Source organism: Equus caballus, chromosome 17 (assembly GCF_041296265.1).
Source record: "Equus caballus isolate H_3958 breed thoroughbred chromosome 17, TB-T2T, whole genome shotgun sequence".
NCBI classification, from domain to species: domain Eukaryota; kingdom Metazoa; phylum Chordata; class Mammalia; order Perissodactyla; family Equidae; genus Equus; species Equus caballus.
Window position 1 is genome coordinate 39404987 of NC_091700.1, and position 21756 is coordinate 39426742.

Below are 21756 nucleotides of genomic sequence, written 5' to 3' on the forward strand. Positions count from 1 at the left end.
TACATTGACAAATCTAGGAGATCTGAAAGCTTCCTTCACACACATTTATCTCTCAATCCCTAGATTTGGGAAGTTCTCTTCTATTATTTCGTTGAGCATACTTTCTGCTCCATTTTCCTTTTCCACACCCTCAGGAATTCCGATGATTCTTAAGTTGCATTTTCTCATTGAGTCAGCTATTTCTCTGAGATTTTCTTCAGTTTTTTAAATTCTTAGTTCCCCTTCTTCCTCTGTCTGGAGCCATTCAGCCTGTCTATCTTAGATTATGCTAATTTGCTCCTCTATGGTGTCTACACGGGCATTCAGAGAATCCGTATCCTGTTTTATCTGATCCATTGTATTTTTCACCTCTAGTATTTCTAATTGATTCTTCTTTATAATTTCAATCTCTTTTGGGAAGTAACTCCAGAACTCATTGACTTGTTTCTCTATATTTCCCTTTACCTCATTGAATATTTTGATGATAGCTATTTTGAACTCATCTTCACTTAGTTTACGTATTTCCAAGTCCTCAGGACCTACTTCTGTATTTTTATTGTTTTCCTGTTGGACTGGAGCTTTTATAAATTGCTGGATGGTAGAGGAGCAGTTTTTGCACATGATGCTATTATTTGGTTGCAGTTACAGCCTGTTGCCACTAGATGGGGGTCGAGAGCCTTGCATTCTGAGCCCTCTACCTTCAGCTGCGATGGCCGCGTGCAGTGTGGGTTGGGGGAGGAGGGGCACTTTCTCTTGCGTGCTGACCTGGATTGGGGTCAGCTCTTGCTCTCTGGTCTCCGAGGGTCCTGGCTTGCTGGGGTTCCCCCATGCAAAAGCTTTCCCCCGTTAGAGGGTTTCCACTGCACTGGCGGTGGGAGTCCTGGATGATCCCCACACGCGCGGCCCCTCCCCCACTCCTTCCCTCACCCACAGCAGCAAATCCCAGTCTCTAGGGGAGGGAGCAAAGTTCTTTCCTACCCAGTTCCAGCTCCTCCGAGGGTGGCTCCAGCCTCTCCACCCTCCGGCATTTGGCTGCTGTGGGTCTCTGACAATTTCTGTTATTAGGAATTATTTTTTTGGTTGGAAAGCAGTTGCTCTTTTTGGTTGTAATTTGGAGGGGAGAGTCCCGGGTGAGCTCATGCCACCATGTTGCTGACGTCACCCCCCGATAACATCCCAATTTTATTTATTTATTTATTTGTTTATTTTTTTAAAGATTCTATCTTTTTCTTTTTTCTCTCCCCAAAGCTCCCTGGTACATAGTTGTATATTCTTCATTGTGAGTCCTTCTAATTGTGGTATGTGGGACGCTGCCTCAGTGTGGTTCGATGAGCAGTGTCATGTCCGCACCCAGGATTCGAACCAACGAAACACTGGGCTGCCTGCAGCGGAGTGCATGAACTTAACCACTTGGCCGTGGGGCCAGCCCCTAATATCCCAATTTTAAATGGGCTAAGGTAATTTGCAAACAATGAAATACAAGTTCTATGAAACTCATGGGAATGGAGGAAACGTACACTTTTATATTGTGATTTGGGAGGGCATATCAATATCAAGAGCCCCACAAGCATTCCTTTTGACACAATTTCCATTTCTGAGAACTTATCATAAGGAAATAATAATATATAGAGGTTTGGTCTCAAAGATATTCATCACTCTTTGTATGAGTAAAAAGTTGTAAACAATTTAAATGTCCATTGATATCTGATTACTTAAATAAACTATGACACATCTACACTATGAGGTATTGTATAGCTGTTAAAAATAATGTTGTAAATTTAAAAATAAATAAAGTTAGCTATTGGTAGGACTTCAGGCAACAATAAAAAATCTGAAATTAAAGAAAATATAGTGTTGTAAATGCATATGTATATTTATTAACACAGAAATATGTGATACGTCACTGAGCAATAAGGTTATTTTTAAAAAGAAGGTACATATGATACCATACCCATAAACAAAAAATGTATATCTCTAAAGAACCTGGAAGGGCATGGATCAAAAATTAAGAATGGCTATTTATGGGTGAATTTATTGTTTGTCTGTATTTTCTGATTTTCCTAATAATGAACTGTTGTGTTACTTTTGGTTTTTAGCATAAAGCTTATTTGTGGTGCTTTAGAGCTTTAAAAGCACTTTCACACATACTAATTTACCTTTATTATTAGTTTTTTATTCTACAACACCCAGTAGATAGATACTGTACATAGCATTATTTTTACAGTTTACAGGTGAATGATCTAAAGTTTAAAGAGGTTTAGTGACTTCCCGAGTGTCCAGTGAATATTAGATGTCAAAGTCAAGCATTGTTTCCAGGTCAAACTCCAAATCAAAAACCATCCTCCTAGTCTGAAACACCAGTGTTTCTCCCAGATACTATCGCAAATGTCACTTGTATCTATACAATAAGCATTTGTAACTAAGAAAACAAAACAAAACCACTTTATTTTGTTTGGAGGGGGTAAGAAAAAGGAAATCCTTGCCTTGCTCAATCTATTCAAATTTTGCCCCAGCCCTCGGCCTCACTGCAGAAGATATACAGCTAATATGCAGACATAAAATTTAATGAAGTGACAGAGTGAACTCTTCATTGATGGCCCATGGTGAAAAAAGTCACAGAAAATGGAAATTAATGGGTAATTTGAAGAACTATTTGTATTCACTGGTCACTCTTTTATTTTCCATATTGTCTTTGTCCAGACAACAAAAAAATTGCAAAAGTTATCAGTTAATATCCTCTTCAGCACTACTCACTCTCCAACATTGACACAAGCTGGTGAATGGTTAAATAACTGTCCAAGAGACGAGCAGAAGAAAAATCTCATGAATATTTCCGCAGTTCAGACACATGCCATTTTAGGAATCTATTGTTTCCTTGCTGTGAGTCTGTGGTAAAAATGCCTGAAGATCAGTGCAGCAGGAAGTACTCTCAGTAAGATTACTCAGAAACAAGTCAAAATTAATAAAATTCCAATAATCATGAAGAGGGCTTTATTCAGCAGAACACATTTGCTTTTTCTATCAGTCTCATTTCCTCATAGACAAAATCAACAAAACCAAGAGTCAGTATATATCCAGGAAAAACAGGAAAGGAATACAGTTGAAGGGTAAACAGCATTCTGCAATCCTTTGTTAAGAAAGAAACTTTATAATAAAATTATTATCTACTAAGTCTATTTTCACATTTTCAAACTAGAAGAACATTTATTTGTGAGTATGTGGAAATACATTTTTTACACGTGGTACTTATCTGCAAATTCAATTAGTTATTATTGTGTACCCCCCCTCCCAAACATTTGGATACCTTTCCACAATTTTCCTTTTTCTTTCTTGCCTCAACACAAGCCCTATCTTTGCAAAGATAAGAGATCCACCAACTGCTCCCTCCCTCCAAATTCCAAACTGACTTACCCACAAGAATCAGACAAGTCAGTGTCCTCAGTACCATTATCGAGCCTGGAGAGTTGTTCCTTTATTCTTTAACCACCAACAAATGCAAGAATATATCATTAGAAATGTGCTACATGGAACAGTGATATGAAAAATTTATTTCAACAAAAAGAATCCTTTGAATCTAAAAGACAGAGGAAACATGATTTGGCTCACTGGAAGACCTAATTTTTTAGAAATAATTTTAGAATTATTCTCCAGGAAACACTGTATTTCCATAGACACTTCCAAGACTGAATTTTGCAAATAGCTGTTTCTCTTTCTCTCTCTCTTTCCATCTCTGTCTGTCTGTCTTTCTCACTCTCTTTTTCTCTCTCTCTCAAGATTGATATATATAGCACTGACTCAAACAAATGACATCGGTATTGCTGGATGGAACCTTCATTGACAGGTAAGACATATCAAAGCCATCACAGACTTCTGATATCAATTTATTCAGGCCAGTGTGAAAGATTGAAAATGTACATTGTCAGAACCAAGTAACTTTGTATACTTACTGTTTTGGTTGAAATCAGGTACAATTGCTCTACAATTCATAAACTGATAGAACTCTAAAAAACTATAAGTTAATTAGTTATTTGGAACCTGGGTCCCTCTACCACCTTCTACTTGTCACATATCATGGATATCTTTTCTCCTCCTTGGACAGGATTCAAACAACTTCCTGAGATAAGGACTCCATTCAATAAATAATCAGATTTCACAAGTGTCAATATCCCCCCATCTCTTTCTATATATGTATTTACATCTCACCTTTCAGGCATGGGTCTAACATGGGTTATAGTTTTCGACTCATTTGAGTCACAGCTAAAGGATTAGAAATGCACATAGTAAGACGTTACATGTTTCTCTAGACTTATTTTTAAATGAGAATTAGCTACAATTTTTCAATAACTTGTAATCTACTTGTCCTAAAAAATAATACTTTAATCAGTTACTTGAAACTGATAGTTAATTTTTCCCTAGAAATGAGACTTTATATATTTGTAATGAAGATCTGAGTCCTAGGAAAAACAACTTAGTGAATCAAGTTCACGTACATTTCTTTACTCCTGAACCCCTTCAGAATTACTTCTCCTTGCTTCAAATAGGTTTTCCTGCTCTCTGGGACCACTTTAGCAGAGTCTTATAGATGGGCAATCTGACAGCATTCTAAGGGTTTTTGCTGCTAATAAGGGTGACAAAAGGGGTAAGAAGCAACCCTCTTACGACCTATTTCTCTTTTATCCAACTAGTGTCAAGGACACTCTGTAATGTCATGCATGCTGCTGAAAACAAACCCCCCAAATCTCAATACATCTCCCTCTCTGTATATATATATATATATATATATTTCTGTTTATATATATCTATCTTTCTATCTCACATTTCATCAGAGGTTTCATCAGCGGTTTCTGTTGTCAATTTACTCAGGACAGTGTGAAAGGATTAAAAACACACATAGTAAGGTACCACGTGACTTCCAGACTTACTTTTTTGGTTCAAATTAGTTACAATTACTCTTGACGTCATTAACTGGTTTACTCAGAAAATTCACATGTAATCAGTTATTTGGAATCCAATATCTCCTTTTCCCTAGATATAATGCTATATATGTTTGTAACAAATATTTTAGACCTACCAAAAAAGTTAATGACTCGAGATTTAAGTACAGTTCTTTACTACTGAACTTGACCCATGGTGTACCAGCCTTTTGTGGTGGAATTTATTTCAAAATCAACTTCAATTTGCAGGTGTGCATCCCTCTTCCGCTACCTAATTTCCTGCTTCTCAAGTCCCTCCTTCACCCTTGACTGTCCTCGATCATGGCTGTCTTTCCTGGCCCTCAGATAGGGTCAAGTCACTGCAGGCCAGAGTCAGGGACTCCCTCTATACTAGGGTGGGTTTGGGTCTGGGACACCAGCCTCACACGGCAGCAGAACTCTGGAGGATGGGGGACAGATCCCAGTCTATTAGCTCCCATCTTCTCTGCTAAGGCCTCCTCTGGCTCCCTGTCCACTGCTAACTCCTCCTTGCTCCAAATAAGTTTCTCTCCTTCCTTGCCATCTCTAGTAGAATTTCATACACAGTAATCAAGGGCGACAAATTCTAGGATTAAAAAGACTTCCTTTATGACCTGTGCGTCTTTTCTATCTCAATTTCAAGACAAAGAATATTACACGTAGAAGCTTACCATGAGAGGGCTTTAAAAATATATGAAGGGAACTCTGTATTCCCAGGTGCTCCTGAGAGTGAACATCCCAAACATCAATTTCTCTGAATGTGTGTGTGTGTGTGTATGTACACATATACGGACACATATATACAGATTTATTCGTCATAGCTCACTTGGCATCGTAGAAGGTTTCAGAAGATACTGTGGTCAGTTCACTTGGTGCAGGGCTAAAGGATTAAAAACACACATAGTAAGGCACCACACGACTTCTAGACTTACTTTTTTAGTTCAAATTAGCTACAATTACTCTTGATTTTATCAACCGGTTGACTCTTAGAAAATTCACATGTAAATCAGTAGTTTGGAATCCAATATCTCCTTTTCCCTGGAAATGATACTATATAGGTTTGTAATGAATATTTTAGACCTACCAAAAAAGTTAATGACTCAAGATTTAAGTACAGTTCTTTACTACTGAACTTGACCCATGGTGTAACAGCCTTTTGTGGTGGAATTTATTTCAAAATCGACTTCAATTTGCAGGTGTGCATCCCTCTTCCCCTACCTAATTTCCTGCTCCTCAAGTCCCTCCTTCACCCCTGACTGTCCTCGATCATGGCTGTCTTTCCTGGCCCTCAGATAGGGTCAAGTCACTGCAGGCCAGAGTCAGGGACTCCCTCTATACTAGGGTGGGTTTGGGTCTGGGACACCAGCCTCACACGGCAGCAGAACTCTGGAGGATGGGGGACAGATCCCAGTCTATTAGCTCCAATCTTCTCTGCTAAGGCCTCCTCTGGCTCCCTGTCCACTGCTAACTCCTCCTTGCTCCAAATAAGTTTCTCTCCTTCCTTGCCATCTCTAGTAGAATTTCATACACAGTAATCAAGGGTGACAAATTCTAGGATTAAAAAGACTTCCCTTATGACCTGTGCATCTTTTCTATCTCAATTTCAAGACAAAAAATATTACACGTTAAAGCTTACCATGAGAGGGCTTTAAAAATATATGAAGGGAACTCTGTATTCCCAGGTGCTCCTGAGAGTGAACATCCCAAACATCAATTTCTCTGAATGTGTGTGTGTGTGTGTGTGTCTACACATATACGGACACATATATACAGATTTATTCGTCATAGCTCACTTGGCATCGTAGAAGCTGTCAGAAGATACTGTGCTCAGTTCACTTGGTGCAGGGCTAAAGGATTAAAAACACACATAGTAAGGCACCACACGACTTCTAGACTTACTTTTTTAGTTCAAATTAGCTACAATTACTCTTGATTTTATCAACCGGTTGACTCTTAGAAAATTCACATGTAAATCAGTTGTTTGGAATCCAATATCTCCTTTTCCCTGGAAATGATACTATATATGTTTGTAATGAATATTTTAGACCTACCAAAAAAGTTAATTACTCAAGATTTAAGTACAGTTCTTTACTACTGAACTTGACCCATGGTGTAACAACCTTTTGTGGTGGAATTTATTTCAAAATCAACTTCAATTCTCAGGTGTGCATCCCTCTTCTCCTACCTAATTTCCTACCTCTCAAGTTCTTCCTTCACCTTTACTTTCACCTAACATGGTTGTTTTTCCTGGCCCTCAGAAAGGGTTAAGTGACTGCAGGCCTGAGTTGGGGACTCCCTCTATTGGGTGGTGGGTTTGGGTCTAGGACACCAGCCTCACATGGCAGCAGAACTCTGGAGGGTGAGGGACAGATCCCACTCTATTAGCTCCTTTCTTTGTGATGAGGGCTCCTCTGCTCTTTGTCCACTGCTACCTCCACCTTGCCTTAAATTGGATTCTGTCCCCCTTTCACTCAATCTATAGAGTCTCAAAGGCAGAATGCTCCTATTTGGAGCATTCTGAAATTTTTCTAAGACTTTTGGGTGGTAGTTACTAGGAGGAAGAAGCATTCCTCTTATGACCTGTTCCTTTTTTATCCAACCAAATCCAATAAGATGAAAAGTTACCTAAAGGTGCTATGGTAAGATTTAGAAACAGTGTCAAAGACACTGTACTGTCAAGGATACTCCTAAGAATGAATTTGGAAATTTATCTCTCTTTCTTTCATTGTATTTATGTTTGTGTATATGTGTTTGTATGTCTGTGTTGATATAACTAAATAAATACACATGTGTATATATAAAAAGATATATATTTATTTTTATTTATTCATTTATATCTCAAATTTCATGGGTGGCCCCCTCATAGCTTTTTGATGTTAATTCATTCAGAGCAGTGTTAAAGGACTAAAGAGTTACCTATTCAGATACCACATTTTAATTTTAGACTTGTTTGTTTTAATTCAAATAGCAGTAATTACTTTACAGCTTATGAACTGGTTGATCTTTACAAATTCACATATAGAGGAGATGGAGTTCAGCATCCCTGTTTTCTCATACTGCTGTTGCCTGGGACATGGGGGCTCCCAGCCTTATGACTTCAGAGGCACCCTTTGAACTGTCGCAGCATCTAGTCGTTGAGGGCTTTAGCCTCAGTGTCTACAGCACTCCAGAAAGCTTCAAGGAAAAGTTCCTTCTCAAGACCTGCAAGAACCCAATGGTACCCATAGGCTGCCTGGGCACGGTGGCTGCCCTCACCCATGACCTCTACTGCTTCCCTAGGGATCAGAGCCAGTGCTGCCAGCTCATGATATACAACCAGATTGCCACCCAGGGCTTCTCGCTCACAGCCACCTTGCTGGATCCAGCTTCATCAGCTATGAAGTCTCTGCCCAAGCCTGGCTTGGTCTTGAAAGCTCCGTGGAGATTATTCCCAGCCTGGGAGTAAACACTGGTCCTGCCACAGGATTTATTCCCTCATCTGCCCTGACCAGTCCCTGTGTCAATGGAGGAGCAAGTGGCCAATTGTGTAATCGACAGATTTTTTTTCAGGAATCTCAGATTCTGTTCACTTCGGGTGTTGCATACTTCTACTTGTGCCACACCCTCTTCACCCCCTACTTAATAAACTCTGATCCACTTGTAAAAAAAAATTCATGTATATATAACTAAATCTAGTATGTTAGTTTTTATTAGAAATGAGGCTTTATATAAGGTAGTAATGAAAATTTTAGCCTGTAAATAATTAATGCATCAAGATACAAGCAAAGTTCTTTACAATTACCCTAATCCTAGTGTGTAACAGCCTTTTGTGGTAGAATTTATTTCAAATTCCACTTCAGTTTGTAGGTACCCATCCCTCTTCTCACGTTTAATTCCCAATTCTTAAGCCCCTCCATCACTTTCTTGCTTTCACCATCATAGATATCTTTTCTGACCCTCAGGGTCAAGCAACTGCAGGCTAAGGTAGGGGCGGGGGGCTCCTTCCAATATGACAGTGAGTATGGGCACTAGCCTCACACCGTGGCAAAACTCTGGAGGGTCATTGACACATCCAGGCTCTATTAGCTCCATTCTTTTCTGCTGAGGGCTCCACTGTTCTCTGTCCACTGCTACCTTGTCTCCTTGCTCCAAATGAGATTCTGTGCTCTCTTGGTCCACTCTAGTAGAGTCTCACATGTGGGCAATCTGATAGTTTCTTAAGAGTTTTGGCTGCTACTAATTAAGGGTGACAAAACACACTTAGGGGAAGAAGCATCCCTTTTATAACTTGTTCCTTTTTTATCCAAATGGGTCCAAAAAGGTAAAGAGTTACCTACAGATGCTACCGTGAGATGACTCCAAAAGAGTGTCAAAGACACTCTGTATTGTTATCCACTGACACCCTGCTATCATTCTCCTTGTTTCCAAATAGAAATCTCTCTTCACTTTGTGTGTGTATCTTTACAGATATATCTATAATCTCACCTTTTGCTGGAGACTTCCTCAGTGGTTACTGATGTCAATTTATTCCAATCAGAACTAAAGGATTAAAATGTACATGATCAAACACCGTGTGACTTCATAGACTCACTTTTCTCATTCAAATTAGCTACAATTTCTCTATAACTTACAAAATGGTTGAACCCTGTAAGTTCACATGTAATTTGGTTATTTGGAAAATATTTCATCTTTCCCTAGAATTGAGGCTTCATATGATGGTAATAAAATTCTTAGGCCTGTAAAAGAATCCTTAATGGATCAAGATTTAAAAACATTTCTTTACTACTAAACTTAACCCCAATGTGTAATTGCCTTTTGTGATTACATTTACTTCAAATTCAGCTATAGTTTGTAGGTAGGAATCCCTCTTATCCCATCTCATTTTCTGATTTCAAGTCCCTCCACCACCTCCTTACTCTTCATGTTTCATGGATGTCTTTCCTTCTCCTCAGATAGGGTTAAGTAACTGTCGGCCTGAGGCAGGGGCTACCTCCAGTATGATGGTTGGTTTGGGTTTGGGATACCAGCCTCCCATTGTGGCAGAGCTCTGGAGGGTAAGGGACAGATCTCAAGTCTATTATCTCTTTTAGTTTCTGCTGAGGGCTCCTCTGCTCCCTGTCCACCGCTACTACCTTTGTGCTTCCAAATAGTGTTTTCTCCCTTGACCCACACTAGCAGAAAGATATACACAGGTACTCTAATAGTTCCCTAAGGATTTTCACTAGTAATCCCTAAAGTTCACGAACACACAAATAGTAAGTGTTCTCTCTCTTTTGACCTGGTCCTTCTTGATCCAAAAAAGAAAAAAGTTATATATAGAAGCTGACAGGCTATCACGGACATTCTGTATTGTCACCAATGCTCCCAAATGGTTTTCCCACTCAGATGACAGAAAATCAACTCACCTATTGTTGATGATCTGGCTAGAGGACTCTGAAAAGGCTACTAAAGCATTCTTATTTCTGTCAAAGAACAAAAAGAATATGCAAAAAATAAAGCCAGACAATGAGGAAGGAAATAATAACAGGAAGTGATTCCTTTTTTCAAGAGGAAATCATTCCTCTTTCCTGACAGGAATTTCAGGCACAAAAAGTCACACATGACAAATTTGAAGGAATGTGACAGGAACTGAAGGGGTTACCACAGTGGCACCTGTAAGCAAGCCTCTTGGGGTGTGTGTGTGTGTGTGCGTGTGCATGTGTGTGTGTGCCTGTGTGTATTTATTGGAAACAGAAGGAAGCAAGCAAGGGAGAAGCAGCAATCATGATTAAATGTTCTTCCTTCCTTCCTTCCCATTTTCTCTACCATTCTGGTCATCATTGAATAAATTTGGGAAGAGGGAGACACAGAGAGAAAGAGGGAGACACAAGAGTGTAGGGATGAGGTGGTGGATCCAGGTAAGTTGATGAGATGATACAAAGACAATGGAAAGAAAATGCCAGAACAATGAGAATTTCAATGGCAAGGGCTAATCCCTGGTTGCCATTTGGTAGGGCAGAAACAAGTAGCTAGATTAGGATCTGCCTAAATTACGTTTTCAAGATTTTATGAATTGGAAGTAGAGCACATGATCTGAATGATTTTTCGTCTTGCACATTTTTTTAAGTAGACTTTTTTAAAAAATAAGTTTAGGTTTACAGAAAAATTAAGCAGAAAGTACAGAGAGTTTCCATATACCCCCCTTCTCCCTCACAGCTTCTCCTATCACTAATATCTTGCATTCATCTGGTATATTTGTTATAACTGATGAATCAGTATTTACACATTATTGTTAACTAACATCCATAGTTGACATTGGTGTTCATTCTTCGTGTTGAACAAGTCTATTGGTTTTTCCAAATGCATAATGTCATGTATCCATCATAACAGCATCATACTGAATAACTGTACTGCCCTAAAAATCCCCTGTACTCTACATATTCATCCCTTTGCCCCCCACTCCAATTCCTAGAAACCACTGATCTTTTCACTGTCTCTATAGTTTTACCTTTTCCACAGTGTCATATAGTTGGAATCCTAAAGTATATCGCCTTAGCAGACTGCCTCCTTTCACTTAGTACTTATGCAAGGATTTAAGGTTCCTCTATTTCCTTTTGTGGCTTGATAGATTCTTTTACTTTTTTTAAATTGCTTGGTGAATAATTTTCCATTGTATATAGGCATTACAGGTTATCTATTCTTCTGTGATGTCTTGGTTGCTTCCGATTTTTGGCAATTATGAATAAAGCTGCTATCAAATTTGGGTGGAGGTTTTTGTGTAGGTATAACTTTTCAACTCATTTCGGGGTTGAAACTCATTAGGAGCACAACTGCTGAATCATCTGATAAGACTATGTTTTGCTTTGTAAGAAATTGCCAAAATGTCTTCCAAAGTGGCTATACTATTTTGCATTTTCACCAACAGTGAATGAGAATTCCTGTTGCTCCTTATCCTTGACAGCATTTGGTGTTTTCAATATTCAGATCTTGACCATTCTAATAGGTGGATAGTAGTATCTTCTTGTCTTAATTTGCAATTCCTGAGTGACATATGATGTTGAGCATCTTCTCATAAGCTTATTTGGCATTTGTATATCTTCTTTGGTGAGGTATCTGTTCAGATCTTTTGTCCATTTTTTGAGTACTTTCGTTTTCTGATTGTTGATTTTTAAGAGTTCTTTGTATACCTTCAATAAAAGCCCTTTACCAGATACGTCTTTTGCAAATAATTTCTTCTAGTCTGTGGCTGACTTGTCTTCTCATTCTCTTGATAGTGTCTTTCACAGAGCAGAAGTTTTAAATTTTAATGAAATCCAAGTTGTCTGTATTTTCTTTCATGATTTTATTTTTGGTGTTATATATAAAATCATTGCTGTATCAAAGGCCATCTGGTTTCTTCCTGTGTTATCTTCTAGGAGTTTTACGGTTTTGCATTTTATATTTACGTCCGTGATCCATTTTGAGTTAAGTTTTGTTAAGTGTGTAAGGTCTGTGCCTAGATTTTTTTTTTTTCTTGCACATAGATGTCCAGTTCTTCCAGCAACATTTGTTGAAAAGACCATCCTTTCTCCACTGGATTGAGTGCCTTTGCTCCTTTATCAAAGACAAGATGTCTATATTTGTGTGGGCCTATTTCTGGGCTCTCTATTCTGTTCCTTTGATCTACTTGTATATTCTCTCACCCATACCACTCTACCTTGATTACTGTAGCTTTATAGAAAGACTTAAGTCAGGTATTGTCAGTCCTCTGACTTTGCTATTCTTCTTCAATATTGTGTTGGCTATTCTGGGTCTTTTGCCTTTTCACATAAACTTTAGAATTAGTTTGTCAATATTGAAAAAAATGACTTTTCAGGATTTTGATTCAGATTGCACTCAACTACAAGTTGAAGGAATTGACATCTTAACAATATTGAGTCTTCCTATCCATGAACATGGAACATCTTCCCATTTATTTAGATCTTCTTTGATTTCATTAATCAGTTATGTAGTTTTCCTCATATAGATTTTACACATTATTTTGTTAGATTTGTACCTAAGTATTTCAATTTTTTGGTGCTAATGTAAATGGTGGTGTGCTTGTTTCAAATTCCAATTATTCATTGCTGGTATAAAGGAAAGCAATCAACTTTTGTATATTAACCTTGTTCTTGAAACTCTGCTATAATTTCTTATTATTCCAGAAGGTTCTTTGTAAATTATTTTCGATTTTCTACAGAGATAATCATGTCACATGTGAACAAAGACAGTTTTATTTCTTCTGTTCCAATCTGCATACTTTTGTTTCCTTCTTACTGCATTAGTTAGGACTTACAGTATGATGTTGAAAAGGAGTGGTGAAGGGGGATATCCTTGCCTTGTACCTGATCTTATCAAGTTTCTCACCATCAAGTATGATGGTACCTGTGGATTTTTTTTTAACTTTCTAATCCCTTTTTAAATTTTTTTATTTTTATTTTATTGAGGTCATAATAGTTTATAACATTGTGAAATTTCAGTTTTACATTTTTCTTTGTCAGTCACCATATATTTGTGACCCTTTGCCCTTTATGTCCATCCCCAAGTTCCTTCCCCTGTGGTAACCACTAATCTGTTTTCTTTGTCCATGTGTTTGTTTATCTTCCACATATGAGTGAAATCATACACTGTTCGTCTTTATCTGTCTGCCTTATTTTGCTTAACATAATACCATCAAGGTCTATCCGCATTGTTGCAAATGGGATGATTTTGTCTTTTTTTATGGTCGAGTAGTATTCCATTGCATATATATATATATACACACAAACACACACACATATATATATACAATGTATATATATACATATATATATACAATGTATATATACCACATCTTCTTTATCGTCAGTTGACAGGCACTTGGGTTGCTTCCACATTTGGCTATTTTGAATAATGCTGCAATGAACATAGGGGTGCATAAGTCTCTTTGAATTGTTGATTTCAAGTTCTTTGGATAAATACCCAGTAGCAGGATAGCTGGGTCATATGGTATATATATTTTGGATTTTTTGAGAAATCTCCATACTGTTTTCCATAGTGGCTAGAGCAGTTTGCATTCCTACCAGCAGTGTATGGGGGTTCCCTTTTCTCCACATTGTCTTCCATTTGTTATTTTTTGTCTTGTTAATTATAGCCATTCTTACAGGTGTTAGGTAATATCTCATTGTAGTTTTGATTTGTATTTCTCTAATGATTAGTGATGTTGAATATCTCTTTATGTGCCTGTTGGCCATCTGTATATCTTCTTTGGAAAAATGTCTGTTTATATCCTCTGCCCATTTTTTGATCAGGTTGTTTGTTTTTTTGTTGTTGACTTGTAGGCGTTATTTATATATTTTGGAGTTAAACCCTTGTCGCATACATGATTTGTAAATATCTTCTCTCAGTTGGTGGGTTGCCCTTTCATTTTGTTCCTGGTTTCCTTTGTCTTGCAGAAGCTCTTTAGTCTGATGAAGTCCCATTTGGTTATTTTTTCTTTTGTTTCCCTTGCCCAAGTAGACTGGTATTCAAAAAGATCCTTCTAAGACTGATGTCAAAGAGTGCACTGCCTATGTTTTCTTCTAGGAGTTTTATGGTTTCACATCTTACCTTCAAGTCTTTAATCCATTTTGAGTTAATTTTTGTGTATGCTGTAAGATAAGGGTCTACTTTCATTCTTTTCATGTGGCTGTCCAGTTTCCCCAACACCATTTATTGAAGAGACTTTCCTTTCTCCATTGTATGTTCTTAGCTCCTCTGTCAAAGATTAGCTGTCCATAGATGTGCGGTTTTATTTCTGGGCTTTCAATTCTGCTCCACTGATCTGTGTGTCTGTTTTTGTACCAGTACCATGCTGTTTTGATTACTATAGCTTTGTAGTATGCTTTGAAGTCAGGGATTGTGATGCCTACAGCTTTGTTCTTTTTTCTCAGGGTTGCTTTAGCTATTCAGGGTCTTTTCTTGCTCATTATGAATTTTGGGATTCTTTGTTCTCTTTTCATGAAGAACATCATTGGGATTCTGATTTGGATTGCACTGAATCTGTAGATTGCGTTAGATACTGTGGACATTTTAACTATGTTTATTTTTCTAATCCATATGCATGGAATCTCTTTCCACTTCTTTATGACATCATCAATTTCTTCCAATAATGTCTTACAGTTTTCCTTGGTTAAATTTATTCCTACATAATTTATTCTTTTTATTGTGGTTACAAATGGGATTGTATTCTGGAGTTCTCCTTCTGTTAGTTCATCATTAGAGTATAGAAATGCAACTGATTTTTGTAAGTTGATTTTGTACCCTGCAACTTTGCTGTAGTTGTTGATTATTTCTAACAGTTTTCTGATGGATTCTTTAGAGTTTTTGATATATAAAATCATATTATCTGCAAACAGCAAGTGTTTCACTTCCTCATTGGCAATTTGGATACATTTTATTTCTTTTTCTTGCTTAATTGCCCTGGCCAAAAACTCCAGTACTATGCTGAATAAGAGTGGTGAGAGTGGGCACCCTTGTCTTGTTCCTGTTCTCAGAGGGAGGGCTTTCAGTTTTTCCCCATTGAGTATAATGTTGGCTGTGGGTTTGTCATATATGGCCTTTATCATGTTGAAGCACTTTCCTTCTATACTCATTTTATTGCGAGTTTTTATCATAATTGGACGTTGGATATTGTCAAATGCTTTCTCTATGTCTATTGACATGATCATGTGATTTTTATTCCTCATTTTGTTAATGTGGTGCATCACATTGCTTGATTTGCAGATGTTGAACCCTCCCTGTGTCCCTGCTATAAATCCCACTTGATCATGGTGTATGATCCTTTTAATGTATTGCTGTATTTGGGCTGCCAATATTTTGTTGAGGATTTTTGCATCTATGGCCATCAGCGATATTGCCCTGTAATTTTCCTTCTTTGTGTTGTTCTTTTCTGGCTTTGAGATCAGGGTGATGTTGGCCTTACAAAATGTGTTAGGAAGTGTTCTATCTTCTTCAATTTTTTGGAATAGTTTGAGAGGGGTAGGTATTAAATCTTCTTTGAATGTTTGGTAGAATTCTCCACAGAAGCCACCTGGTCCTAGACTTTTATTTTGGGGGAGGTTTTTGATTACTGTTTCAATCTCTTTACTTGTGATTGGTCTATTCAGATCATCTATTTCTTCTTGATTCAGTTTTGAGAGGTTGTATACGCCTAAGAATTTGTCCATTTCCTCTAGATTGTCCAATTTGTTGGCATATACTTTTTCATAGTATTTTCTTATAACCCTTTGTATTTCTGCGGTATCCGTTGTTAATTTCTCCTGTTTAATTTCTAATTTTATTCATTTGAGTCTTCTTTTTTCTTAGTGAGTCTGGCTAAGGGTTTGTCAATTTTGTTTATCTTTTTAAAGAACCAGCTCTTAGTTTCATTGACCCTTTCTACAGTAATTTTTTTGTTTATTTCAATTTCATTTATTTCCACTCTACTTTTTATTATTTCCCTCATTCTGCTGACTTTGGGCTTTGTTTGTTCTTCTTTTTCTAATTCTGTTAGGTGTACTTTAAGATTGCTTATTTGAGATTTTTCTTGTTTGTTAAGGTGGGCCTGTATTGCTATGAATTTCCCTCTGAGGACTGCTTTTGCTTTATCCCATATGAGTTGGTATTGGTGTATTTTCATTTTCATTTGTTGCTAGATGTTTTTGATTTCTCCTTTAATTTCTTCAATGATCCATTGGTTGTTCAGTAGTATGTTGTTTAGTCTCCACTTATTTGTCACTTTCCCAGCTTTTTTCTTGTAGTTGAATTCCAGTTTCATAGCACTATGGTCAGAAAAGATGCTTGACATGATTTCGGTCTTCTTAAATTTATTGAGGCTTGCCTTGTTTTCAAACATGTGGTCTATTTTTGAGAATGTTCCATGTGCACTTGAGAAGAATGTGTATTTTGTTGGTTTTGGATGGAGTGTTCCGTATATACCTATTAAGTCCATCTGGTCTCGTTTTTCATTTAATTCCACTACTTCCTTGTTGACTTTCTCTCTGGATGATCTATCCACTGATGTAAGTGGAGCGTTAACGTCCCCTACTATTATTGTGTCGCTGTTGATATCTCCTTTTAGGTTTGTTAATAGTTGCTTTATGCACTTCGGTGTTCCCATGTTAGGTGCATCTATATTTACAAGAGTTATATCTTCTTGGTGGAGTGTCCCTTTTATCATTATATACTGCCCCTCTTTGTCTCTCATTGCCTTTTTTTATCTTAAAGTCTACTTTGTCTGATACAAGTATGGCGACATCTGCTTTCTTTTGTTTGCCATTAGCTTGGAGTATCATCCTCCATCCCTTCACTCTGAGCCTGTGTTTATCTTTAGAAGTGAGATGTGTTTCCTGGAGGCAGCATATTGTTGGGTCTTGGTTTTCAATCCATCCAGCCACTCTGTGTCTTTTGAGTGGACAATTCAATCCATTTACACTTAGAGCAATTATTGATATATGAGGTCTTAATGCTGCCATTTTATCACTTGTTTTCCAGTTGTTCTTTATTTTCCTTGTTTCTTCTCCCATTTATTCAGACCTGCAATTCAGTTTGGTGGTTCTCTAGGATCGTTTTCTCACTGTTTATCATTTGTGTCTCTGTTCTGATTTTTTGTTTAGTGGTTACTGTGAAGTTAGTATAAAAGATCTTGTAGTGAGACAGTCTATTTTCTGATAGCTCTTATTTCTTTAGTCTAAGCAAGCTCTATCCCTTTATTCTTCCCCATCTAAGTTATTGTTGTCACACTTTATTCCGTTTTGTGTTGTGAGTTTGTGGGTAAAACAAAGTGATTATAGTTATTTTTGATGTTTTCCTTCCCTTTATCTTGAACGTTATAATTATTTACTAACCTGTTCTGATACCTGCAATTTTCTGATTTTATCTGCCTATTTATCTCCTTGCTCAAGCCTTTGTAAACTTTTCTCTTTTTTTGAGGTATGAGGGCCTTCCTGATCATTTCTTGTAGGGAGGGGCTCTTGTGGCAATGAACTCTCTTAGCTTTTGTTTCTGGGAAAGTTTTGACTTCTCCATCATATCTGAAGGATATTTTCACTGGGTAGAGTATTCTTGGCTGAAAGTTTTTGTCTTTCAGAATTTTGAATGTATCATTCCACTCTCTCCCAGCCTGTAAGGTTTCTGCTGAAAGCTTGATAGGGGTTCCCTTGTAGGTTATTATCTTCCGCCTTGCTGCCCTTAATATATTTTTTTGTCATTGTTTTTTGCCAGTTCTACTGATATATGCCTTGAAGAAGGTCTTTTTACACTGATGTAATTAGGAGTCCGACTGGCTCCTTTTACTTGTAATTCCAGCTCCTTCCCCAGGTTTGGGAAGTTCTTAGCTATTATTCCTTTGAACAAGCTCTCTGCTCCTTTCTCCTTCTCTTCTCCCTCTGGAATACCTATAGCCCTTATGTTGCATTTCCTAATTGAGTCAGATATTTCTTGGAGAACTTTTTCATTTCTTTTCAGTCTTAGTTCTCTCTCCTCCATCTGAAGCATTTCTATATTTCTGTCCTTTAAATTACTAATTCTGTCCTCCACAATATCAGCTCTGTTATTTAAGGACTCCAGATTTTTCTTTCATTCTTTGTGTTTTACATCTTCAACATTTCTGATTTTTTTTTATACTTTCAATCTGATTTGTGAAGAAATCCCTCTGTTCATTAATTTTATTCCTGATTTCATTGAGCTATCTTTCTGAGTTTTCCTGTAATTTGTTGAGCTTTTCTATGATAGCCATTTTTGCTTCTCTGTCATTTAGCTTGTACATTTCTGTGCCTTCAGGATTGATTTCTGGGTGCTTGTCATTTCCCTTCTGGTCTAGAGTGTTAATATACCTCTTCATCCTATTTGGTGAGGTAGGTTTGTGCTTTTGCATAGTGTAGCTTCCACCTGCTGCCACTAGGGGTGGGCAGGAGCTGAGTATTCTGAGCCCATCTCAATCCCTGGCAGCTGTGCCTGTCCTTTAGATGCTATGCTGACAGGGCCTGTCTGCATTTGCTCACTGGCCACCTCTGCTTTATACATGTATACGCAGGCACTCTTGTGGGAGTCCCTTTCTCTGGCCCACTGTCTGAGCTGGAGTGACAGATAGGGGAAGGGTCACTTTCTTTTGTGTGCGCAATCCTGGGGTGCTCTCCTTCTGCACTCGCTGTCTCCCTTCCTGGGCTGCTCAGCTTAGTGAAGATGTCCTTGTTATTGCTTAGCCTCCTTGGTGTGGAGCTTTCCCATGGGCTGGGAGGACACTCCAAGGGCAAAGGCATTCCCATGGAGTTCTGCCCCCTCCCCCCTCTCTTTTCAGAGCTGCACGCAGTCCCACACCCTAGATCACTTCTGTTTGGGGAGAGAGAGGCGATCCCCTTACCTCCTTCTGCTACCCCCCAGGGGGTCCAGCACTTCCAATTTCAGACGTATGGCTACATAGATCTCTCAGACATCTATTGTGTTGTATGAATTGAATGTCTTCTGTTGGTTTATGAGTGTCCTTTTCATAGTATCTTGGGGGGGGAGAGTCTAAGGGAAGGGCTCACTCCACCGTGATATGCTGTCAATCCTCCTAGCTGTAGGCCTTTTGTAGATGTTTTTTCGTCAAGTTAAGGAAGTTCCTCCCTATTCCTAGTTTGCTGGGAGTTTTTATCACGAATGAGTGTTGGAGTTTGTCATATGCTTTTTCTGCATCAATTGATATGATGTAATTTTTCTCCTTTGACCTTTTGATATGATGGATTACATTAATTTTCAAATTTTGAGCCAGCCTTGCTTACTTGGGATAAATCTCACTTGATCTCAGTGCACAACTGTTTATATACATTGTAGGACTTAATTTTCTTGAGAGTTTTTACGTTTATGTTCATGAGAGATACAGGTCTGTAGTTCTCTTTTCTTGTAATTTCTTTGTCTGATTTTAGTATTAGGGTAATGCTAGCCTCATAGAATGAATAAGGAAGTGTTCCCTGTTCTTTTATTTTCTGCAACAGATTTTAGAGAACTGATATCACTTCTTCCTTACGTGTTTGGTGGAATTGACAAGTGAAATCATCTAGGTCTAGTATCTGTTTTGGAAGGTTTTCAATTATTGATTTAATTTCTTTAACAGACGTGGGTCTATTCAGACTATCTATTCCTCCTTGTGAGTTTTGGTAGTGTCTTTTAAAGAATTCCTCAATTTCATATAAGCTATAAAATTTGTGGGCTTATGGAGTTGTTCACATTATTCCTGTATTATCCCTTTAATGTCCATACGATCAATCACGATAATCCCTCTTTCATTTCTGATATTAGTAATTTGTAACTTCTCTCTTTTGTTCCTGGTTATCTCTCCAGAGAGATATTAATTTTATTGATATTTTCAAAGAAACAGCTTTTGGTTTTGTTGATTTTCTCTATTGTTTTCTTGCTTTCAATTTCATGGATTTCTGCTCTAATTTTTATTATTTCTTTTCTCCTATTTTTTTAAAGTTTATATTGCTCTTCTTTCTCTAGCTTCCTAAATTGGAAGCCTAGATTATTGATTTTAATAATATTATTAAAGGTATTCTAACGTATGCATTAGAATCTAATGTATTCATCTCTTCTAATGTATGCATTCAATGCTATAAATTTTCCTCTAAGCACTGGTTTTGCTGCATCCCACAAGTTTTGATTGGTTGTTTTTTCATTTTCATTTAGTTCAAAATATTTTAAAATTTCTCTGAGACTTCTACTTTGACTAATGTGTTATTGAGAAGTGTGCTGTTTAATCTCCCAGAATTTTGTGATTTTCAAGCTATCTTTCTCTTACTGACTTCTAATTTAATTCCACTGTGGTCTGACAGCATACTTTGAATGATCCCTATTTCTTTAAATTTGTTAAGATGTGTGTTATGGACCAGTACGTGATCTAGCTTGGTGAATCTTCCATGTGAGCTTGAGAAAAATGTGTATTCTGCTCTTGTTAAATGAAGTATTCTGTAAGTATCAATTAGATCCAATTGACTGAAGGTGATGTTCAGTACCACTATACCCTTACTGACTTTTCGCCTGCTGGATTTATCAAATACTGATAGAGGAGTGTTAAAATCTCCAACTATAATAGTGGCTTTGTCTATTTCTCTTTGCGGTTCTATCAGTTTTTGCCTCACATATTTTGATGTTCTGTTGTCAGGTGCATACACATTAGAACTGCTACGTCTTCCTAGAGAATTAACTCTGTTATCATCATTTAATGTCCCTCTTAATCCCCAATAATTTTGCTTGCTCTGAAGTCTGTTATGTCTGAAGTTAAAATAGCTATTCCCACTGTCTTTTAATTATGTTATCATGGCATATTTTTCTCCATTCTTTTACTTCTAATCTACCTTGGTCTTTACATTTAAAGTTGGTTTCTTACAGATAACATATAGTTGGGTCTTGTTTTGTTATCAAAGAAATTAGTCTCTGTCTTTTAATTGGTATGTTTAGCCCAGTCATACTTCAAGTTTTAGACTATTGATATAGTTGGATTAGTAGAATTATTTTTGCTTTTCTCAAGTTCATTTTTAAAAAGATATTTGGGGGCCAGCCAGATGGTGCAGTGGTTAAGTTCACACATTCCACTTCAGTAGCCTGGGGTTTGCCAGTTTGGACCCTGGGTGAGGACCTACGCACTGCTTGTCAAGCCATGCTGTGGCAGGCATCCCACATGTAAACTAGAGGAAGATGGGAACGGATGTTAGCTTAGGGCCAGTCTTCCTCAGCAAAAAAGAGGAGGATTGGTGGCAGGTGTTACTGCAGGGCTAAACTTCCTCAAAATAAAAAAAAGATATTTGGCTATATCACTGAAAATCAAGACTCTCCTTCACCCAAACCACTGAATTAGGTAATTTAATCACTCTAT

At 37.6% G+C, this 21756-nt stretch overlaps 1 protein-coding gene and 1 pseudogene across 2 annotated transcripts in view; one reads left to right on the forward strand and one right to left on the reverse strand.

Annotated features, from left to right (window-relative positions):
• LOC138918377 (mitochondrial ornithine transporter 1-like) overlaps window positions 1–8327 on the forward strand; it is a 64717-nt gene extending 56390 nt beyond the window's left edge. Inside the window, exons 4-5 of one of the 2 annotated variants that reach the window (XR_011427707.1) lie at window positions 3754–3820; window positions 8211–8327. Coding sequence is in view for 1 of the 2 variants with exons in the window: in XM_070239637.1 (XP_070095738.1) it covers window positions 3754–3758 (5 nt within the window). In the remaining variant the exon portion in view is untranslated. Of the gene's footprint in view, window positions 1–3753; window positions 3876–8210 lie in introns of those variants that run through there. The other variant, XM_070239637.1, reaches the window with a different exon arrangement.
• The window catches only part of LOC106781207 (phosphatidylinositol 3,4,5-trisphosphate 3-phosphatase TPTE2-like), a 116695-nt pseudogene that overhangs the window by 46386 nt on the left and 48553 nt on the right, over window positions 1–21756 (reverse strand).